This window comes from Oncorhynchus mykiss, chromosome 6 (genome assembly GCF_057628025.1).
Source record: "Oncorhynchus mykiss isolate SJ-2025 chromosome 6, ASM5762802v1, whole genome shotgun sequence".
In the NCBI taxonomy this organism is placed as follows: Eukaryota; Metazoa; Chordata; class Actinopteri; order Salmoniformes; family Salmonidae; genus Oncorhynchus; species Oncorhynchus mykiss.
In genome coordinates this window covers 57,266,099-57,290,839 of record NC_143027.1, presented here as the reverse complement: position 1 = coordinate 57,290,839, position 24,741 = coordinate 57,266,099, and the positions used below count along the sequence as shown (strand labels likewise).

At 43.9% G+C, this 24,741-nt stretch overlaps 1 protein-coding gene across 25 annotated transcripts in view; it reads left to right on the top strand.

Moving 5' to 3' along the window:
* Positions 1–24,741, top strand: part of LOC110526199 (diacylglycerol kinase zeta) — a 119,651-nt gene that overhangs the window by 19,184 nt on the left and 75,726 nt on the right. For 6 of the 25 annotated variants that reach the window (XM_090238368.1, XM_090238364.1, XM_090238369.1 and 3 more), the window contains exon 1: positions 1,804–3,179. The exons of 16 other annotated variants lie outside the window; for them this stretch is intronic. In XM_090238368.1, coding sequence (XP_090094494.1) covers positions 2,965–3,179 — 215 coding nt within the window. In that variant the 5' untranslated portion in view covers positions 1,804–2,964. Of the gene's footprint in view, positions 1–1,795; positions 3,180–24,741 lie in introns of those variants that run through there. 3 more of the 25 variants (XM_090238372.1, XM_090238374.1, XM_036980564.2) reach the window with 1 other exon arrangement.

Here is a 24,741-nt window from a genome sequence, read left to right as displayed (position 1 = left end):
TACAAAAAAACTAATGCTCTCATTGGTCAGCTAATCTAATGACCAACCAACCACATCTACTGAGATCTCAATTACAGATCCTTCTATAATCTGAGGGACTGCTGTCTCGTAGTTCGATAAGATTTTACCAGTGATGCTCTGGAGCAGGTTTTCAAGTTATAGAAACATCTCAAGGATGATCAGTGGAAACAGGATGCGCCTGAGCTCAATTTCGAGTCTCACAGCAAAGGGTCTGAATACTTATGTAAATAATATATTTCTGTTTATTTTTAATAAATTGGCAAAAATGTCAAAACCTTTTTTCACTTTTGTCATTTATTTTAGAATTTTAGAATAAGGCTGTAATGTAACAACGTGGGAAAAGTGACAGGGTCTGAATCCTTTCCGAATGCACTGTCATAAAATATCGACCGACTATAAAATATTGCAGTGATATTGACCTACGGTGATGTTTGTTATAAAGAGATTGCAACGCGGACAGAAGACACTTGCTTTTTGAATCACAGGGGATGAAAGGTCTCTCCACAGAAACAGCCCACCCCCATAATGTAATTGGGTCGTGACGTGATCCCAGATGGGAAGGCACTCCAGAACCCCATATCCTGGACCTAACACTTCCTAATTGATCCTGTTAACTACAGTGTGGTCCATTAGGCTGAGACTGTGCCTGGTGTGACCAGTGCTGGGGGGGGGACGGGACGGTCAGAGCCTCCAAAGCCTGAACCTGCTGCTTATCAGTGAGGTTCCTCTTCTCCAGCTCTCGATGGCGTGACTCACATTGACACAAAAACTCTCAATTGCACATGTAGTAACATATGTGCAGTGGTAACATCAACCGTGGTCTTGCTTGGTAGCCTATGTCTGGCTTAGTGACGTGGTAGTTGCTTGAGGCTCTTGTAGGAGTCGTGTATCTTTCCTCACTGTTGTTTTGTGACTAATAGGTCGTCTGGTGGAATAACTGGAGTCCTGTATCCAGCCCTGTCTGTGTGACGCTCCCATCTCTCTTCTTCCTCGTGGCCTGATGCATTATTGATGCAGAGGGCGCTCTAAAAACCTGGTGATTGATTCGCTTGATTAGAAAGGGGAGCAGGGCGAGGAGCTAACTGGTTTGTGACGTGGCATTTGGTGTGGATTTGATCCCCAAGTATGAAGCCGCACGTACACCTTCTAGCGATGGCGAGTCTGCTGAAAACCTTATTTCTAACATGGTTTATTTGAAAGATATTCCCATTTTGAGGACAACTAAACGAATGAACAGGGCTGGGGCCGTCCTATTTTCTGCCCAGCAGACACCGAGGAGCCTGTTTTAGGGATCCTCTGATGGCGTCAGTCCAGGGTCTCCTTCGCCTGATCATTTAGGTGACTCATATCCATACATGATGGTGGGTGGACACTTTCCTCCGGTTATCTCAATCTGATGCTAATGTAATAGAGGCGGAAAATCACTATTTGTGTGTAAGACAAAGAGCGAGAGAGAGAGAGAGTCTGTATTACTTTTTGACCATAGATGAGATAAAGATAAGACAATAAATGTGTCGGGAGGGGGGGGGGGGGGGGGGGATAGAGAGGACTCCCCAGCTGAGGCTACTTCATAGACGCCACGGTGGACATTTTCTAATTAGACAGAGTAAAGTTTGTGCTATAACCGTTATCCACTGACTCGGGGGCCTGGATGAAGGAACAGCTGAACCCAGCAGTGTTGACGCATTGCACTCTATAGTGTGCGTTTTAAGCCATACCAAGTGGATGGCGTGGGCTTTCTATCCGTCTTTATGTAATGTTTGAGTAGGCTGGCAACTGAACATGCTGCAGTTCTTGGTGCCAAAGCTGGAAACTCTTATCCACACAGAGAAAAAGTGAGCAATCGACTGGATCAACAAATGGAACATAGACATCACACACACACACACACACACACACACACGCTCCCCGTCCATCTAGCATCTCTCCACATCTGTCTGTCTCTGATGTTTTTGTGAGTGAGGCGGAGCAACTTGGCGACTGAGCGAGAACAAGCAGGCTGGCTGTGTCAGTGGGAAGTGTCTAGCACAATACTCACACTTCCACACTGACAGGCAAGCAGTCACAGGGAGTTTGTCGTACTCCCACACCACACAGGGCTTATGGTGGAGTGTTCTGGGCTTTCCTTCTTCTCCCCCACCTTCTCCCTGTCTCTCATGTATTTCTAATGAACCACCAGCGGAGGGGAGAGGGGGAGAAAGAGAGAGAGCAGCGAGTGGAGAGTACAAGCTACACACTGAAAGACAGGAAAAACAAGCAGGCAGCTGAATAGGCACCTAATCTTGGGGTCCTATGAGTGCCTCTTCTGGATTTGACACTTCCTGGACTGTTGCAGTCCTGAGAGAGGGAGCTGTGTGAGTGCATAATTGAGCGTGAGCAGCAGGGAGAGCAGTACGGACAGCAGAGGATCAGGGAAACGGAAGACAGAGGTTCTCAAAGGAGGGGGGGGGTGTGAAGTGAGAGAAGGAGCAGAGGAGAGGGGAGAAAAAAGGAATGAAGGAAACAACAAATCCTAAGAAGCAACCTCTGCTTGAAGCCAATGGATCAAGGACTCCGGGATTGAAATCTGCAGCAGGACGTGTGCTGGTGGAAGTGTGCTGTTGGAACTTGAGGGAAAGAGAAGGGGAGCAACAGAGGGGAGAGACAAAGAATAATACAGGACATGGCTCAAAGGATTACCTCTCTCTCCGGCAGAATGGGACGCTTACTCCACATGGAGGCTAATCAGGACCTGGGAGCCTGAGCATCTCTCTCTGACTTTTCTCTTCTCTGTTATCTTGTTTGGTCTAAGGAAGGTGGGAGTGACTGAGGTAAGCCCGGTAGAGAATTACTGTTGTTGCCATTTTTGCTGCGGCTACGGCCATGAGGACGTTGTGACTCCTGGAGCACTTTGAGCCCCTACTCTGGAGTGGACCTGCGTTAGTGGCTGACGGAGAGACTGCCATGGAGCCACCGTGTGACCAGGGGGCAGGGCCTGGCCTGACTGGGTCCGACTCAAACCCGGGCTCCCTGTGGGACGGACAGAATGCCGTCACGGCCACCTCCGCCTCCTCTTCCAACTCAGACCTGCCCTCCGCCCTCTTACCTGACGAGGAGCACCCGGACGCGGACCGAAGGCCAAGCAAACCCTTCACTGGCCTCAAACTGTTCGGCAGGAGGTAAGACACAGACCAACGTCTCACTAAGCCACTGAAGTGCGTTGATCACAATGCTGTGGAGCCTGTAAATGTTCAGTGGCCGATTTTTGATTCCTGGATGCTTACTTAGTAGCAGCACCGACAGGTGTGAGTTTCCAGCACATGCCAATAATGACTGGGCTGTGTGTGAGCGGGTTAGTTTCCATGCAGTTGTCCCTCTCAGGCAGCTGTAGTACAGGTGTCTGCGTTAGGTATGTATGGTATGTATGGTGTGTATTGTATGTGTGTATGTTATGTATGTATGTATGTATGTATGTATGTATGTATGTATGTAGTGGTTACTGTATGGGGGATTGATCTATGTCTTTAGAACAGAGCCTCTCTCTACAGTACAGCCTGGTCTGCTTTTGGTCTGACCTTGATGTACGGTCCACACACGAATCAAAGACTAGTTTGTTGTTTCCAACCCTTGCATAACCTGTCGCTGAGTCTTGCAACGTAACACCATGGCATAAATGAAGCACTCGTGTTTCATTATGCAGTATTGCTAGTCGGCGAAACACTGCCTGGGTAGGCTACAGCATGGGATGCACTTTGCCCGAACTAGCTTCGAAGGAGTGAGGACATGTAGGAGGTAAAGACTGCTGAGATTAACAGTCAAGGATTGATTTAGTTAGAGTGAGTGAGTGTTTCCATGGCCAGTGGAAGAGTCGAGGCTTGATTAGGAAACTCTGATCATCTCCTCTGCTCTCTGAGAGGGCGTAAGACTCATTCTCATCATAGCAACATAACGGTCACACAGTGGTGTCACAGTGTGTCCCCATGGTCATGACACACCGAGAGACCACGCCAACGTCAAATCCCAGAATTCCCCCTACAGTCATGCACATCTAGCTCAGGTATGCTGTCCGCTGTCCTTCCGAATTAGTTCCCCTAATAGCGCGGAGATAGAGCAAACCTGGCAATTATCTTTTCGGCTTGTAACCCACAGGTGGCTACGGCCAGTGAGACTTCGAAGCCTTGCACCCTCCGAGCAGAACAGGACGAGAATGTTACATGTCTCTCTCCCCGAGAGGTTATTTTTAAACCTAATTAGCTGCTCTGTTTCCCTCCTGCCTTCCCTGAAACCCTTCAAAGCACAAAACGCAAGATGAAAAGATGAAGGCTTTCCAGAGATTAAGTTTGGGCTAATCTGAGCCAGGGCGCTGAGACCCGTGTGATGGAGTTTAGATGTGTGTGTGTGTTGCTCCGCTGAGACCTGGGGTCAACAGACTGTTGGCTGGTGATTACACAGGGAGATGTGACTCAGATCAATCAGTCACAATGGCACTTACCACAGCAATGTCCTCGCCAACCGAGTCACCGCTGAGTTCATCTTAGCGCTCATAGTTAGTTCACACAATATTTTCTTTGATGCAAATGAAATAATGAGAAACGACAAGAAGGAACAGCGTGACACTGTATCACTGTTTGTTTGCGAATGAACAGAGGAGTCCTTGATGATGTGTTGCTGGTGGATGCTAATCCAAGAAGAGCCTTTGTGTAGAGATAGGGTTTGAGGGCTGAGATAACGGTCATGTCAGCCACGCTGTCCTGACGGATTTAAGGTCCGTGTCGGAAGTCAGCACTGACACAAGATGTGCCCGGCAGTGATGTCATTCAAACAAGACACGTGACATGCCTCCCCGCTATTGAGAGCACCTGCGGTACTCCCGGCGTCATGGCACATTAGCTAATGAGCTAATTACATACTATCCTAGTTAATTTAGGTAATCAAATGCAAGACTCTATTTAAGAGTCCAGTTTAGTGCTTTGATATAACCAAATATGGACATATTCAGTCGTTTCGGAGTACGTCTTTGCTTGCATGCAGCGTGCAAAGCAATGTTCTGACCACTAATGACCTTCGTCCTGATCAGAGTGCTGTAAAACATTTTCTTGTGCTCTACCTTTGCGAGATACCATTGCTGAGCGCAACAATGAGTAGGAATTCCATTTTAGTCTTTCTCTTTCTGTGTTTATCCTTCTCTCTCTCTCTCTCTCTCTGGCTGTGTTTGTTTGCTTTCCTGTTGTTTAAGTGTGTTTATCTCTGTGGCCCTGAGTAAAACACATGCTCCCGGTTGGCTGTGATGGCGCAAATCGGAGGGCATTTTGTCGGGGGTCTCCCGCCTTTTTAACTCAGTGGAATTTTAATGAGCTAGATCTGGTGGGGGCTACCTGGATCAGACCTCTTAGCCATTCATGCCCCCCCCCCAATTCTCCCTCTCCTCTCATTATTACAATTATTTATTTGTCCTTTCTGAAGAAACAGGAAGTGCAACATCAGTAGCTCATGTGTCTACTGTAATCGAACTGAACCGAGGTCATTCATTCATTTGGGGACCATCAGAACCTGGCTGCCTGGGTTAGGGTCACAAGTCCAGGACCTTTTTAACAACCTTTCACCCTTTACAATTCCCAACCCATGGTTTGCCGCTTTGCTATAGAGAGAGGCCCCGACCCTCAGAAGGAAGGATCGTGGAAAGGAGAGAGAGGAGGGGAAGAGACAAAAAGACATTAGGAATAGAAGAAAATGTTATGAGGCTATTTTAGTTCCGCTTCGGGCCTCTGATAAGGAGTCACTGATGATGTGTTACAGGACTGTGTCCATATGGTTTGTGGAAGCAGGCGAGTGAGAACAGAGTGGGAACACACTTCTTCCCTTTGTTTAAACCGTACTGACATTTGTTGATATGGGTTTCCAGGTCACAAGGATGTAGAAATAGGGAATGAAGGAAAGGAGGAGTTGAGAAGGATTATTTTTTTTAAAGACTATAACTATAGCCCACATGATCTCCAGTTCAGTCTTCTTACAAAAGCTGACATACTTAAGTCTTAGCCTGGTGGGAAATAGCCAGAAAAGTCGAGCAATCATTGTGGCAAATGGTCCTGTGGTATGCTTTCATGGGATTCACAATAGATCAAATAATGATCTAATCCGATCCACGAGTAGAGACGCGTTGACTCTATTGGGGAGGGGGGAGTGGGGGGGAGGGTAGTCACGTGTCTTACTTCCTCTTGCTCGCTATTTGAGTTGCATGTTGTCTGGACATTCTAAACACGCATCCATTTATCTTTTAAAAATGAACATCCTCTGACAAGGAACACACTTCAAGTAGCTCATTGACACCGCTGATGTCACCGCGTAGTGTGGAGACGGGCTTCGATGGACTTCAGGGGTGGCCCCGTGTGTTTTCGCGGGAACGGTCTCTGGAGAGCTTAGCAGCCGTTTGAATGTGTCAAGCACCAGGAATGTGTTAAGCAGGCCGTTTTTTGAAATCGGCGTAATTGATTTGCCGTCAGGTCGTAAAGGGCTTATCGGGTTTTAACCCGTCTTCCTGCCGACGGGATGTAGTTCTGACCCTGTTGTCAGCTGTCGTATCGAGACACGTGCCGTGAGGACAATGCTCATAGTGAATTTGTGTGTCAGTGGGTTACGCAATAAAGAGATTGACTTCATCCAATTACACTGAAGGAGTCCTTAAGCAGGGTCTTCGAGGGTCTTTCTAGTGATGCGTTGGGTTAATAAGGATTAGCTATTAGGGCTGGGAATTGCCAGGGACCTCACGGTATGGTATTCTCACGATACTTCGGTGCCGATATGTATTGTGATTCTCACGATTCTATATGCGTTGCGATTGGATACTGCAATTCTATTGCGATTTTAATGTTACAAACGTGACTGATCGCCGTATGTCTGCTGCAGAGAGACGAGAGAGAGCATGGTACGTTTTGATGGGTCAAGGAAATGAAAGTAAAAGCATTTGGAGACCGATATCTATATGCATTGAACAACAAATATAAACGCAATACGTAAAGTGTTCATGAGCTGAAGTAAAGGATCCCAGAAATGTACCATCTGCATAAAAGGCTTATTTCTCTCCAATTTTGTTCACAAATTTGGTTACATCCCTGTTATTGAGGATTTCTCCTTTGCCAAGATAATCCATCCACTTGACAAGTGTGGCATATCAAGAAGCTGATTAAACAGCGTGATCATTACACAGGCGCATCTTGTGGACAATAAAAGGCTAAAATGTGTAGTTTTGTCACACAACACAATGCCACAAGTTTTGAGGGAGCGTGCAATTGGCATGCTGACTGAAGGGATGTCCACGAGAGGTGTTGGCAGAGAATTAAATGTACATTTCTCTTCGTAATTTTAGAGAATTTGGCAGCACATCCAACCGGCCTCACAACCGAAGACCAAGTGTAACCACGCCAGCCCAGGGCATCCCCATCCGGCTTCTCCGCCTGCGGGATTGTATGAGAACAGCTGATGAAACTGTGGGTTTCCACAATTGAAGAATGTCTCAGGGAAGCTCATCGTCCTCACCAGGGTCTTGACCTGACTGCAATTTGGCGTCGTAACCGACTTCAGTGGGCAAAGGCACACCTTCGATGGCCACTGGCATGCTGGTGAAGTGTGCTCTTCATGGATGAATCCCGGTTTGTACCAGGTGTCTGACAGACAACATGTATGGTGTCATGTGGGCGAGGAGTTTGCTGATGCCAGAATGCCCCATGGTGGTGGTGGAGTGATGGTATTTTTTATTTCACCTTTTATTTAACTAGGGCAAGTCAGTTAAGAACAAATGCTTATTTACAATGGCGGCCTACACCGGCCTAACCCGGACGACACTGGGCCAATTATGCACCGCCCTATGGGACTCCCAATCACGGCCGGATGTGATACAGCCTGGATTCGAACCAGGGACTGTAGTGACGCCTCATGCAGTGAGATGCAGTGCCTTAGACCGCTGCGCCACTCGGGAGCACATGGAGGCAGGCATTAGCTACAAACAACAAACACAATTACATTTTATCGATTGCCATTTGAATGCACAAAGACAACATGAGATCCTGAGGCCCATGGTTGTGCCATTCATCCGCCGCCATAACCTCATGTTTCAGCATGATAAGATATGGCCCCATGTCGCAAGGATCTCTACACAATTCCTAGAAGCTGAAAATGTCCGTTATTCCATGGCCTGAATACTCACCAGACGTGTCACCCTTTGAGCATATTGGGATGATCTGGATCGATGTGTACAACAGCGTGTTCCAGTTCCCGCTGATATCCAGCAACTTCGCACAGCCATTGAAGAGAAGTGGGACAATATTCCACAGGCCACAATCAACAGCCGGATCAACTCTATGCGAAGGAGATGTCGCACTGCATGAGGCAAATGGGGTCACACCAGATACTGACTGGTTTCTGATCCACGCCCCTTCCTTTTTTAAGGTATCCGTGACCAACAGATGCACATCTGTATCCCCAGTCATGTGAAATCCAAAGATTAGATCCTAATGAATTCATTTCAAATGACTGATTTCCTTATATGAACTGTAACTCAGTAAAATCTTTGAAATTATTGCATATTGCCGTTTATATTTTGTTCAGTGTAATATCGTCCAAAAATAATGAGGACATATGTAACTATCGATTCTCCCTCCCCCCGTCCCTATTAGCTATGAGAATGGTTAGCTTTCATGGCCTGATGATGGGATGTTTTTTATTATAAAACACTTGCCTTGTGGAATATGTAGAAATTGCTACCTAATTTTAATTCATCCACCATCCACATTGGCTAAGCAAAGATCTGTCTAATACTTTCCCTTAGCCTTTGGCTATAATAAATTAACCGAGAATGCCACTGATTGCCTGACACCTCTAGCAGAGAAAATCAATCGCAAGGTGTGTTGACCCAGAATCTATAGGTAAACAGGCTTTAAGGATCCATGAGTACCTCAACACCCATTTCCCTGGTAACTGAAGAGACACTGGACCAGAGCCAGAGTTTGCTCACAGGGGAGCAACACCACAACACAAGGAGAGTCTATATGTTACTCTGCCTGTTTCAGGGTTTTTTTTCTTGTCAATTGGAACACCAGGGATACCCATATATGGACAGTGCATTCTCAAAGTATTCATACCCCGTATTGTCTGATTGGTGGAGTGCTGCAGATATGGTTGTCCTTTTGCAAGGTTCTCCCATCTCCACAGAGGCATTCTGGAGCTCTGTCAGAGTGACCATCGGGTTCTTGGTCACCTCCCTGACCAAGGCCCCTCTCCCCAGATTGCTCAGTTTGGCTGGGCGGCCAGCTCTAGGAAGAGTCTTGTGGTTCCAAACTTCTTCCATTTAAGAATGATGGAGTCCACTGTGTTCTTGGGGACCTTCAATGCTGCAGAAATGTGTCGGTACCCTTCCCCAGATCTGTGCCTTGATACAATTCTGTCGCAGAGCTCTTCGGACAATTCCTTCGACCTCATTGCTTGGTTTTTGCTCTGACATGCGCTGTCTACTGTGGGACCTTTACATAGACAGGTGTGTGCCTTTCCAAATCATGTGCAACCAATTGAATTTAACACAGTTGGACTCCAATCAAGAAACATCTCAAGGATGATCAATGGAAACAGGATGCACCTGAGCTCAATTTCGAGTCTCATAGCAAAGGGTCTGAATACTTATGTAAATAAGATATTTCGTTTTTTTATTTGTAATAAATTAGCAAAAAATATATAAAAATCAGTTTTCGCTTTGTCATTATGGGGTATTTATTGTGTGTCGATTGATGAGGAATTAAAAAATAACAATAATAATTAAAGGCTGTAATGTAACAAAATGTGGAAAAATGGAAGGGATCTGAATACTTTCAGGAATGCACTGTATTATTGAATCAATAATCATTGTGTTTTAATATGTCTGTATGGTCAAAATAGTGCATTCATCACTCTCCCCGAAAGAGGCATTGTAGAGCCTTTTTGTTTTGATGGTTTTCAGTGGCCGCAGGGAACGTGATCTGCCTGCGGTCGACCCAGAGATCAGTTCACGGAGTCAGTCACTTAGTGCTCCCTTTGCCCTGTTGAGATTGGCACAAGGCTGTCAGGCTGGTGCCTACTGCTATTTTTAATTTTTTGCGATAAAGTTTTTTACCTTCAAATATCACACTGTGACGCATTTACAGCCCCATACAAATGCATTTGAAACAACCGTGAAGTTTGTTTCTGGGATTGTTCCAGACCCATGGCCCTTGATGGTGCCCAACAGTACAACATATGGTGGCCTATATACAGTGTGAGCTCTTGTTTTAATTAGCTACTGATTTAAATGGAGTGATCTGTGATCCCAATCAGGAGGCCAACCGTCCACAAGACTCCAGAGAGTTTGAGGGCGTTGAGGTCAACGAGGAGTCTCAGCATTTTTAAAAGCAAGATCAGGATGATCTGAGTGTCTCTTTATTGGCCAAAGGCCCCAAAACACTTGTGCTGTACTTGTAAAACACTTGACTGTCTTGAACCAAAATACTCTCCGTACCAATCCTCATTGTGCATTTGGGCCTAGTAAAATTCTGCACAACAACCACCACCAGCAACTAGTAGTAACTCTATACAAGAAAATGAGGTCACATTCGCCCTGCCTGACAGAGGGTGGTGACGTGTCCCGAGATACAAATAGAAAGGGAAAGAGGAGCAGAAGCTGATTTTTAGCAGCCAAAGATGAGACCGGGAACGCTAGGAGCGGTGTCCTCCTAACATATGCGAAGGGTCTCAGCCCATCTGCCAGACTTGCATCTGCTCTCTCTGAGGGACGGGGGCGCAGACATCTCTCTCCGTGACGGTGGCCCTCCTCCTTATTTCCTCTCTCTACTCAAGCTCGTGTTACCGTAGCCAAGCCGAGTCTCCATCTGCCTTCTTTCCGTACGTTTCAAAACAACAGACCCTGTTTAGAAACCAGTATAGTGATTCGTTTTTACGACTTTGGGAAGACCCCAAATAACCAGTATCTTAAGTTCAGCACTAGCTTCATATTTCAATTCTTTGACCGATTTATAAAGCCTTCTTGGCGATTATTATTGACTCCAGGAAGTCTTTTCAAATCTCCGCTAGCAACTTCTATAGTGCTAGTGTATGACAGTTAATGCCTGCAAAACTGCTGTATTGACTGTGTTCCCGGGTTGTACATTAGGGATAAAGTAGGCTAAATGGAAACTAGAGAGGCACTCTCATACGGTTGAGGTACATCATAAGCCATCAAACCGTAGCCGACAGACAAACACAGATACTGGAACTGAAACACCATAAACACTCACACATATGGCCTGTGCTTAGCCAAGAGACCTCTTCTGGGAATGTATTTGTTTTCAATTAAAGCAATGCATAGTGTATTGTGACCACCCACCACTAACATTTAACCACAGTCTTATATTGGGATTGGAAAGTCCTCAGCTACCTCATAAGAGTACTACAACTGGCACCACGCCTTGACACAAAGACCTTTGAACTGCCTTACCCCGGTCAATCATTCATCTGACTGGATTCAGGCCTGATGGACAGCATTTGTGAGGTTCTGCTGAGCTTTTAAAGGCCCAGTGCAGTCAAAACTATATTTTTCTGTGTTTTATATACATTTCCACAAATAATACTGTGAAATTGTGAAAATTAAGATAATGCCTTTTAGTGTACGAGCTGTTTGAAAAGGCTGCCTTAAATTTCAGCCTGCTTTGGTTTAATTGAGTTTTGGCCTGCCTCGTCACAGCACCAGACGATACCTTTGTTAAAAGACCACGGCAGGTAGTGTAGCAGTTAAGAGCGTTGGGCCAGTAACTGAAAAGTCACTGGTTTGAATCCCAGAACCGACTAAGTGAAAAAAGTGTCCATGTGCCCTTGAGCAAGGCGCTTAACCCTAATTGCTCCTGTCTCTCTGGGCAGGGGCGTCTGCTAAATAATTCAAATAGCTTTGGAACTTAAAAAAAAAAGACGTCTGCCAATAACAGCTCGTTTTTTTGTTTTGGCCTCCCCACCCAGACCACTCTCAGACACTCCTCGCAAAATTCTTGCTTGAGAAATGGCTCTTTGCTGAGACAATATTTTTGTTTCTTTTTGACAATTTTAATTGAAAGTAATCACAGTACGGTACTGTACTTTTGACATTTTAGTCATTTAGCAGACACTCTTACCCTTTAAAAAATATATATATTTATATGAGATACATTATCTCTACATTCTGTGGGTCTTACATTTTTTCACAAAACAGGTAGTTTGGATCCTGTATGCTGATTGGCTGAAACAGCATTCCAGCCATGTGTAAATCAGTCTTAGTTTTGTGTAAGAGTAGCTTGATGCTGGCTTGATGTTTCACTAACCGGAGAGGTCCTATGTTACTGGATGAGCTCTCAGTGCTGTGTTTCCTTGGTTCTGCAATGTAACGGCCTGGACACAATATAGTGATGAGTCAGAGGCTGATATAAGGAGTAGAACATTGTACATGGTTTTCAAGAACTCCTTCACCAATTGATTTGACCTTATTCAACCTGAACTAAACTGTTCTGACATTTTGTTTAAGGTCAACCTATCAGGGAAAAATAAACCGGGAAGGAATAGCCTTCCTTGAGGGATTTGTGAGGGATTTATGTAGGTCATGGGACTCTACACCTGCGGGCATCTCATTTTGCTGTTAACTCTGCCTGTCTTTCACTTGTACGTCCCTGAGAAATACATTGGGGTTTAAAACAATTCCTGTGGTGACACTTAAGACAACGACTTGAGGGTTAAATCTGATGAACACGTTTTTAGGGATCGACCATTTCGGCACCTTCTACAAGCCAGGAAATACAGTTATGATATATAGTGAGAATGTTTACACTTGCAACATTTTTATTTTCTTTTTTTTCTTCAATTCAAAGGAAGTCAGAAATATGCCCAGTGACTGATAGGCTGTCATTTTAACAGTCTCCACAACAGTGACGACCAGAGCATTAGCTTGACACAGTCTGCAGTGGATGTCATTTAAGTTGTCACTTAGTGCTGGCCTTGACTCATCTGCTATTCGTTCGTAGCCTTGACATTACTGGAGAGCTCAGATTCAGATTGGTGTACAGTAAGATAGCTAGTATCCATTCCTGGTACACTGATTTAGCTGCAAACAGATTCCTAGGCTGGCTAAAACCAGACTGAATGCTGGCCTCAACCATGTACAATGGTGAGAGTAGTGTTCAGTCGGGTTTAACCAGGCTACCAGAAACAACCTTGGCCTCATTTAATTTCTGTCCTAATTATTTGTGCCCTCTCAGTGAAACCTCAAGGCCATCTGTTCTGCTAAAAACAGCCCAGGGTACAGCCATTCACACCAATCCTCCCTCCCTCCCGCCCAGCCCAGGGGCCCAATCTATCTGGCTGCACTCTAAGGTGACTTCTCCCAGGGATTCACAGGATATTAATGCTAGAAACCCTCCTTCCTCTCCATCTAACACATTGATGATGACACCTCCATTCCCCCTGGATCAGGTCCAATCCTGGTAGTGTCAGCGTAAAGCCAGCACATACAGGGTGCATCAGCACCTTGGTTGGCACAATGGCGAGGTGAGACACAGAAAGACTGGATACAAAGTATCTGTGTCAGGTTTATAGAGGTTGTTCAGTAATCGTAAAATAAAAAGATAGTGCTGTTAAGCAATACTAAATAAGTATTTTATTTTTTACTGTGGGTCAAATTCTGAACTTGTGTTTGTTCTCGTTGAGCTTCTTATCAATGTAAAAATAGTGTCATAACTTATATTTAGGGAACACATGTTAAATATTTCATATTTTGATAATGGTCTAGTATTAGTTTCTAAATCTATTCCAGGCTCTGAAAGGAGACAATTGTATTATGCTTCTGTTATCTGAATAACATTTGAAAGAATCTATATTTTCAACTCAGTGTCATCAGTTGTGGAAACTGAAATGGAAAAAGAAATCTATTTTGAAAAGACCTACCTTCTGCTTTTGAAATGTAAGCTAAAAGAGCTAGTAACAATGTCATTCAGAAAGATGTTTCCTGTCTCGTAAAGCGGGCATGGTCCATCTTTGTATTGTCTCGCCCCTGTTTGCCTGCCTGTCCTGTTGTAAATCTTCAAGATAAGGGATATGTGTTGTGTTGCGTAATAGGTAAGAGGGTTAAAAATAGCCTATAAATGGCCCGAGCTTTAAAACCTAAACCAGCATTAAAAATAAAGGATGGACTGGAAATGTACTTAGTGTCTTGTTTTTATATTTGGTTGGAGGCTTCATTTTTTTTTTTTTTTACCTGAATGGGCCTCTGTGACAATACATTAGCAACATAAGTGTTCTTTCCTAAAAATATATCCTACTGTATGCTATTACGCAGGATTTTCAAATTGGATGGGCCAGAGTTGGTGATCACAGGGATTACTGGCCAAAGATGAGTTTTATGTTCTAGTGCTGAAGTAACACTACAGTAACTGTATAGGAGTCCTGTTGTTGTTTACAATCCCTTTCACAGTATTAATCCGCAGCTCAAATCCTCAGGCATCTGCGGATGACTGGAGGTGGGTGAGAGGTGAAAGGGATGGGGGGGGAGGAAGGGATGCATCTGCTGTTCCAGTGCCTCGGCGCTCCTTTAGCAGTAAGCAGGGGGCTCTTGGAGCATACTGACCTGAGAACTGCAGGACACCTCACTGTGGGAGTGTGTGTTTTAATGAGCATGTCATGTCATTGTCACAAGGTGTGTGTGTGTGTGTGTGTGTGTGTGTGTTGCATTTCCTTCAAAGGGTCTGCGTCAGTATCCTTTCATTATGCATTCACAACACAATATTTCAAAGTTGCTTGGGGGGAAGGGGGGGGGGGGATTGATGTTTTATGCTCAAATAACCACCTCTCATCACTAATACTGTACCTGTCTTAAAGGGGAATAGCAGCGAATATTGACAATTTGTCTATGTTCCCAAACCCCTCGTTGTTGGACTGTCTGTCAAAGTGCTCACCTCTCTCACTCAGGGAGAGCGAGGTAGACCTTGAGCGAGAGCTACATCACATGGTTATACAGCCTCCCACTCACTGCAGCTCTAGATATAACTTTGTGGAACAACACAAATCTACGACAAATATAAACGTTCTGTCACAACGAAGATACTAAATTCGGGAAATCCGATCAATTGTGAGAGATGGCATATGTGATAAATTTGGGTCACATTTTGTACATTTTCTGAGATCTCTGCCAAGCAAGGAGGAAACAGCAGCCATCTCATGCAAAAACAGACACACTGGCAGCTTTCAAAATAGCCTGCATCATATTTAGCATTTCACAACACGCCTTTTCCAATATAGTCAGAAGCATCATCAGACCTCGCTAGTAGCCTATTTAATTTCTCTCTTCCGATGCTCTTGAAACCAAGCAGAAAATGCTGTGCTCTGAAGATGGCAACGTAGCCAAACGAATACATTAGAAGATAATTGTCGATCTGATCAGAAACACTATCCTCACAACCTTTATCTACTAAACGATGTTGTTGGTGTATTTTGTTAAGAATTTTGGAATATTGCGCGAGTCCATCCAGGTTCAAGTCCCGTGCCCGAAACACACACATTCACAACACATTTTAGATAAGAATATCAGCCTGCCTTTGTCATGTCAACCATCCATCCCAAATCAAATAATTCCATGTGTCTGTCTGCCTTTTGTCTTTATAAACTTTCACATAGCCTATTCCATGATCCGGGGTAGTCCAATGAGCAACACTGCAGCTGATGATTGCAGTGGTCATCATTCATCACGTACGAAGAGTAGGGTATTTGATGCAAGAGTATTTCATGCAAACAGGCTATAAGAAGACTTTTGCGTTTGATCAAATGTGCCAACATTATCACATTCTCTTGCTCGCTCGAGGAATGCGATTTGGCCCTGGCTTGCAAACAAAATCCTCTGCATCATTTTGTAAATGATATGATATGTAAACGTTATTTTCTGCCAGTTTAAAAAATATATAAATGTAGGCTAATAATACATGTAGCAATAGCATATTTGATCTAGCCCAATGAAAACTTGGACAGTGAGCATGCATCGCATTTCGATAGCCGAGGTACTGATGAAGGCATCTATCTATTATATCTGCAACAGAAATGAATTTCCAAGGATATGTTCGCTGTCAACTGGCTACTGTTGGAAAGTTACAATCTAACGAAACGTGCGTTATATAAATTAGCCTTATGGACCATATGTGTCATTCAAGGAAGTGGACGTTAATGTTGCACTCTCACTAGTCTTTCCCTCTCATTTTAGTAGATGTATTTTGGTGTGATGAGGGATGAAGCCTACAGTCAGAGAGAGAAGATGGACAATGTTCATTGGCAGGTGAAATGAGTTCCAATGGGGTTGCAAGGTAAAAGGGGGAGGGCCGGGATTAGGTCGGCTCCATTCCTCCTTGCTTAGCAGAGGTCTCAGAAAAGGAAAAAGGATGAACCCAGCGACCCAAATGTGTCACATAAAATATTTATGCCATATTATCACAATCGTATTTAGTCGTTTCGCTGCGACAGAGCGTTTATGTGTGTCGTAGATTTGCGTTATTCCACCAAATTCTATCTAGCGCTGCAGTGAGCGGCGGGGGCTGTATCACCCTGCGATGTAGCTCCTGCTCTAGGTCTACCTCGCTCTCCCTGAGTGAGAGAGGTGCGCACTTTGACAGACAGTTCAAAAACTAGTCAGAGGGGTTTAGGCACATGGACACATTTGAGAAATTTGCCGTTATTCCACTTTTTAAGTACAGTATATACCATGAATGCATACTGCTCACACAGTGAGTGCAGTAGGCTTGGCCACTAGCCAATACATCAACATGTCCTTTAAACCAGGGCTGAAGTCTCCTCCAACAGATTAGACTGATAAACCTGTTTGGCTAGAGAGAGCCATGTTGCGCTACTCTATAGATTATACTGTATTACTTGCACAATCTTGAATCTATGCTAAACCAATTGATCTTAGGGGTCAACAAATTTCAAGCCATGTTAAGCATACAACGAATACATTTTCTGTGTTTTTTTTTTGTTGCTCAACAGTGATTCACACAATAATGTATAACTGTTAGCCAAGTAAGTTAGCTTAGTATTTTCCGCCTTCGGAATCTTCAGTACTGCAGCCAGTGATCATAAGAACATGCAGAGGAAGCACCTACCTACGTGATGACGATGTTACAACACAAGTCCTCAGACAGTCACCTGACCCTCCACTCTTTCACACGCCGCACTTTTCTTCTCAGCAAGCCGTAGCCGGCAGAGATGACGGTACCTTCTCTGCGGGGACACGTATCTCATTCACACCTCCGTTCAGCCCACCAGGTGCCTGTCCCTGTCACGACTACTCCCGGTCACTGCCACACAACTGTGCTCCAATTCCTGTCATTTAATTATGACTGTTTGCTTGTAGTTGCTTCTAATACACTTGTAAAATGCATGTTATCTACTTGAAACCAGGATTCACACTGCAGCCTTAACGGGGCATGTAGTGTCTATTTCAGAGGAGCATAGACCTAGACATGTGACAGCTGTTCTCAACGTCGCACAGCTTTGTAGCCCTGACTCTAGTCGGGGCCTCACAGGAACATTTGGAACGTGAACTCTTCTGACAATATGCTTTCCATTGTTCGACAGAACACTCTCCCAACCACACACCGAGGCTCTGTCCTTCCGTGCTTCAGCGATAATTTGTGCACCGTGCTGATATTCCTGGAACGCTGTCTCCAGAGCATCATGTGCATTGGCTTATGGGGAGCTGAACTGCTGATGTTCTCCTGTATTAAAACCTCTTCAGGATCGGACCGTTTTTTTTTTTCAAGTCTAACTGCCTGTAGCTCAGGACCTGAAGCAAGGATATGCATATTCTTCATACCGTTTGAAAGGAAACACTTTGAAGATAGTGGAAATGTGAAATTAATGTAGGAGAATATAACACATTAAATCTGGTAAAATACCATTTATTTTAATATATTTATTGAAATAATCTGTGAAATGCAAGGGAAAGGCCATAATATAATATTGCAGTTTAGGCGCAATTTAGATTTTGGCCAATGTTTCAGATTGATCCAGTGAAGCATTGCAATACTGGACAACATTGTATCAAGTCTGCCCAAATCTGCCCGAATTGGTCAATTAATACATTTTCAAGTACATAACTATAGAGAAAATACAAAAATTACATGGTAATACAACATTGTAAGTTTACACACTCCCAGGAATGTCATACATGATGGATCATTAGCTTATACACTAACTGTCACACATCTAGATGGCCAGACGGGGTGGGTGTGTAGCCAGACAGCAGGGGTACAAACTGTAGAACCCAGTTCCTACATTTTGAATATAGAAATTGATTGTATCAAACAAAACTGTGCTACATTTTTATCTCTGGGACCCTCTGGATGACAAATCAGAGCAAGACTACTGAATGTAAGTACATTATTTACCTTCTGAGGTGAATGTATGAAACCAGTTGCTGTGATAAAAGGGCTTGTAAGTAAGAATTTCACTGTAAGGTGAAATACCTGTTGTATTCGGCGCATGTGACAAATTAGATTAGATTATTTATTTATTTTTTGTCAATTGGACAGTGCAGTTAGATTAACAAGAATTTAAACTTTCTGCCCAAATAAGACATGTCCTGGAAAGTTTGCTGTTACTTACAACGTCATGCTAATCACATTAGCGCACGTTAGCTCAACCGTCCCGGTATAGGGACACCTATCCCATGTTAAGGGCAGAGAGAGGATTCACTGGGGGAATAGACTGTGTGCTTCCCAAGAGTTTTGGGGGATACGGAAACCCCTATCCTTCCTGATGTGTGCTCGCAGAGCTGATCCCATCCCAGTCGTCCCCTTCCGGCGTGTTCTGGTTTATTTGGCAACATCTCGTAGCATTGGGACCAGGGCTGGCTGCGTGTCCCACTGGATGACAGTGTTGAGGTGCCAGGGCGGGATGGGTTTGCAGACAGCGAGGGGCCTGAGGGGAGAAAGAGGGACCCATCTGAGGACTGACAGAAATAGAGCCAGTTTTATCTTTAGTTCCCTCATTGATGTGACAGATGTGACAAAGCATGCCCATAGCCATTACATGTGTCACTCTAGCCATGCAGCAGCTGTATCAACTGTAACCCAATATTGTGGTTTCACATAGAAAATGTGTTAGTTGAGCTGCTAACAAGTTTGCATTTATGGGCAAGTTACTGGTTTATTACAATTAAATAGTGGGCTATAAAATAAGAGGGTGAATACAATTGCTTATGATAACAAAACCATAAATATTTTATGTCAATACTGCTGTTTACATTGTGTGACCTACTACTGTTCAGGGTTTCACTTTGTTTCCTCATCAGTAATTCAGTATGAAGTCCATCCTCTACCAGTTTCAGGGGCTGTTGACAGGAACAGGGTCACCCAGCATGGGTTCCTGTCCTCTCAGGACAGGATTTCCTTTGGTACCAACGCAAAGGTAAAAATGTGTCATCGTGAGCCTGTCCGCTTTTACAGATTTCCCGAACAATGACCCTCAGCACAGCCTCGAGTCATACACTTCTTGTTGTTTTTGTTAAAGAGGGTCCTTAATCATATTGATATATTCATAGAGATTAATTAAAAACCCAACCGAAAATGGTGAGCAAATTGCGCCCATTGTCAGTAATGACATGGGTCTGTGGTTAGAGCCACTTTGAGCACTAATTACATTGAGTTAGGAGGTCATTCCACACCCTCGTTAGGAACATATACAGTAGTTGCAGTTCCCTGTAATTCTTTTACTTCCTGTTCTGCTACTAATTAACTGGTTAGTTGATGCAAATCCAAGTCGTGATGTCAAAGGATTGCTTTAGGAAAAGATGCCCCCTGTATTGTATCTAACGTAGGAGATGTTTCCCACTCCATATCCAACCATCATGGGGTGAGATGTAGTGAGGAGGCAGAACAGCCAGTGTTGATGAGGAAGTTAAAAACATGGCAATATCTAGTAGTGTTATTACCAAAGTGTGTGTGTGTGTGTGTGTGTGTAACCTTCACTTGAAGGTTTGGTAGTGAGCCAGTTAATTTCCTGTCTGCGTAGTATGACACAACATGCCAACACTACCAGACAGATAGAGAGCCTAGAGATAGCAGAGTGGGGATAAAATTAGCTCAAATAAACCCGCGGTGACTCTGTGATTGAGTCTATTTTGGAACTGAATCAATTACCACTTAAAAGTTATTGATTCGTTATGGCTTGTCATCGCTCTGGGAATCATGGAGTTACATTTCAAGGAAATGTCTCTCAAATGTTTTGTCAGATTTCTGACAGTGTTTTGAATTTCTTGTTCTGTTAGCGCTAATACAATGCCTGAAGGAAGAATGGAACCCTATTGGATAGAAATAACTGGTTATATAACCAGACAGTCCCCAACTCTTCAATCATGTCTCGTCTCTTTCTGTCTGCCCAGGGCAATATTAGTCAGGGCAGTCCCATGTCTGATCTTTAAATAGACAGATCATATGGTGGGTGGCCTCACAATGAATCAAAATGTATTGCTCATTACTACAGTTTCTGTACATACAGTAGAAGTTTACATACACCTTATCCAAATACATTTAAACTCAGTTTTTCACAATTCCTGACACTTAATCCTAGTAAAGATTCACTGTCTTAGGTCAATTAGGATCACCACTTTATTTTAAGAACGTGAAATGTTAGAATTATTTATTTCAGCTTTTATTTCTTTCATCATATTCCCAGTGGGTCAGAAGTTTACATGCACTCAATTAGTATTTAGTAGCATTGCCTTTAAATTGTTTAACTTGGGTCAAATGTTTCGGGTAGACTTCCACAAGCTTCCCACAATAAGTTGGGTACATTTTTGCCCAGTCCTCCTGACAGAGCTGGTGTAACTGACCACTCCAATACCTTGACTTTGTTGCCCCTAAGCCATTTTGCCACAACTTTGGAAGTATGCTTGGGGTCATTGTCCATTTGGAAGACCCATTTGCAACCAAGCTTTAACTCCCTGACTGATGTCTTGAGATGTTTCTTCAATATATCCACATAATTTCCCTTCTTCATGACGTTATCTATTTTGTGAAGTCACCAGTCCCTCCTGCAGCAAAACACCCCCACAACATGAGGCTGCCGCCCCGGTGCTTCACGGTTGGGGCGGTGTTCTTTGGCTTGCAATCCTCCCCCTTTTTCCTCCAAATATAACGATGGTCATTATGGCCAAACAGTTCTATTTTTGTTTCATCAAACCAGAGGACATTTCTCCATATAGTACGATCTTTGTCCCCATGTGCAGTTGCAAACCGTAGTCTGTATTTTTTATGCCGGTTTTGGAGCAGTGGCTTCTTCCTTGCTGAGTGGCCTTTCCGGTTATGTCGATATAGGACTCGTTTTACTGTGGATATAGATACTTTTGTACCTGTTTTCTCCAGCATCTTCACAAGATCCTTTGCTGTTGTTCTGAAATAGATTTGCACTTTTCACACCAAAGTATGTTCATCTGTAGGTGACAGAACGCGTCTCCTTCTTGAGCAGTATGACTGCTGTGTGGTCCCTACTATTGTTTGTACAGATGAACGTGGTACCTTCAGGCGTTTGGAGGTAGGTATCTCCAATTGACTCAAATGATGTCAATTAGCCTATCAGAAGCTTCTAAAGCCATGGCATAATTTTCTGTAATTTTCCAAGCTTTTTAAAGGCACAGTCAGCTTAGTGTATGTAAACTTCTGACCCACTGGAATTATGATACAGTGAATTATAAGTGAAATAATCTGTCTGTCAACAATTGTTGGAAAAATACCTTGTGTCATGCACAAGTAGATGTCCTAACCGACTTGCCAAAACTATAGTTTAACAAGAAATTTGTGGAGTGGTTGAAGAACGAGTTTTAATGACTCCAACCTAAGTGTATGTAAACTTCCGACTTCAACTGTACATGATAAACAAGCATTGTAATTACAAAATGAGACACACAATCAGATGAATCCTTTTAGGAAGGTAAAGAGATTGGTTTCATATGAGTAATACAATCAAATGAGGGTTTTCCTTGTTAGAGACCTCATGATGTTTATTTATTTACCTCTACAATTGAGACTAACACTTGGGCCTGTGAGAGCTCCGTGCCAAAGCCAGGATAGAAAGGAGACTGGCAAAGGACTCTAAATGGGCCGGGCGGGACGAAATATCATGTTGCCTGTTTAGGAGGTCCGAGTGCTTCGTGGAGCAGGAAAGACCCACAGAGTCAGGAGCAGAGGCCTCTACAACACGACTTCATGCCATCTCCCTGGGGCCATCCAGCTCTTAGGGGCCTTTGTATCAGCAGATGACATCTCCTTACACTGCTTATGGCCCCATTCCTCTTGTGCTTCTGTATGAGACACCTGTTTTCTTTTTATTGTACAGAACCAGCATCCTCTATCTCGGGGCTCTCCAACCCTGTTCCTGGCGAGCTACCCTCCTGTACGTTTTCCCTCCAGCCCCAGTTGTAACTAACCCGATTCAGTTTATCAACCAGCTAATTATTGGATTCTGTTGCACTAGATTAGGGTTGGAGTGAAAGCCTACTGGACGGTAGCTGTACAGGAACAAGGTTGGAGAAACCTGCTCTAGCTATCCTCTCCATCTTCTATCATAGTCCATACAAATATAAATCTGTAAGGGCTTCATTTTACCACTAGGTGTCAGATTTGCCTCATGCTTATCTTTACCTAAGCTTTAGAATATGTCATGTTTGTCTTTGTAGGCCTACTGAACCAGGAAATATACAGGGTTGTGAAAAAGTATTTGCCACCTTTCTAATTTTCTCTACTTTTGCATATTTTTGATACTGAATGTTATCAGATTTTCAACCTAAACCTAATATTACATAAAGGAAACATGAGGGAACAAATAACACAAGAATTAGATACTTATTTATTTGATTTCATAAACCAAATTATGCAAAACCCAATGCCCCTGTGTGGAAAAAGTAATTGCCCCCTTACACTCAATAACTGCTTGTGCCACTGTGAGGACAGATACTGGAAGACGAGAAGGAAGTACAGGGAGTGAATAATAAATGACAGACAGGAAACAGAACACGGACAGCTTCTGGACAGGGGGAACAAAGCGACATTAATGCTGACACGCGGAACAAACTGAGGAACAGACAGATATAGAGGGGGCAATCAACAAAGTGAAGGAGTCCAGGTGAGTCCATTGAAGCGCTGGTGCGCGTAATGATAGTGACAGGTGTGCGTATTGATGGGGAGCCTGGCGCCCTCAAGCGCCAGAGAGGGGGAGCGGGAACAGATGTGACAGCCACCTTTAGCTGCAATGACTCCAACCAAACACTTCCTGTGGTTGATGATCAGTCTCTCACGTCACTGTGGAGGAATTTTAGCCCACTCTTCCATGCAGAACTGCTTTAACTCTGTGACATTTGTGGGTTTTCAAGCATGAACTGCTCGTTTCAAGTCCTACCACAACATCTCAATTGGAATTAGGTCTGGACTTTGACTAGGCCACATTAGCCTATGTCACAACAGAAATACGTGGCGAGTCTTGGTGGGTATTAGACTATAGACACATCCCAGCTTGACTGTCTCTGTGACCACCGTACAGGATGCAGTACACGTGTCTTTTGAATATCATCACATGCTTACTTGACCCACAGATCACACACAACCGATGGGGTTGATGTTTGTTTCCTCACAACGTAAGTCGATCATAATTGCTAATAGAGAAACGTGTCACTGGTTTCTGAGAATAATTTCGATATTTTACCCACATATGGCCTGAGGGGTATCGTTAGTTGCGCTAATCGTACAGCGAAACGTTGTTGTTAATGTGTTATGAAGGCATGCAGGGGTCTTAGAGGACTGTGTTTCCTCTCAACTCACTATCTCATCTCAGACAGGAAGTATGGTAGCTACAGTTGTACCAACACAACACCAAGACTGTATAAAGGAGACAAAAAAACATTTTCAGGACTTACAGCAGGCAGATCAGTCATAACTTTGAATGCTGGATATTTCTGCAGACTTACTGACTTTGCTGTGTAGTTAACAATAGATACTTCCTCCTATAGAGCATAATGAAGTCAACCTTAGTAGTTTCTGTTGGGTGCTTCCCCTGCCATGAGGAACATCGGTGTCTTCTTTTCCTCATAGCTTACAATGCTGTTAACACCTGGGAAAGTTTTTGCATGTCTATCATGTGACGTATATTATTGATAACTAAGCTACCTCATGGTGTTATGTTGGAATGCAACACAACTTCAATATGATAGTATAGTAGGATAACATCTCCTGAAGGACTGTGCTATTGACTAAATAGTTGTCGCGTTTCTTTTTGTGATGCTGCAGACAGTCATTTAGTTGCGTTGCCTTTGAGTCTAAGAGGATATTTCTGCTATTCCTACTGTGTTGTGAGGCTAGCGTTAAGGAAATGCCCAATCAATTATTACTCTAGTCTAGGTGCGGTCTGGCAGCTCATGCAGCGAGTATCCTATTTATTTTCCCATAGCTGTCTCTCTATGTCCTCCCCCCCCCCCCCCCCCCCCCCCTGCCTCTCAGTGAGATATGAGTTTAATCCCTTGCAGAGTGCTTGTGGAAATCTGTCTGGTAGTAGGAAATGTTACAAGCCTCTGTTACTCATCAAAGCCCTGGGCCAGGGCACTGTCACAGCTGGTGCGTATAATCACTGTCCCTTGTAGCAGTGGGAGACAGGTTAGATCTTCAATCCAATCAGAGCTCACTCTGAAAGGGCAGGCCTGACATC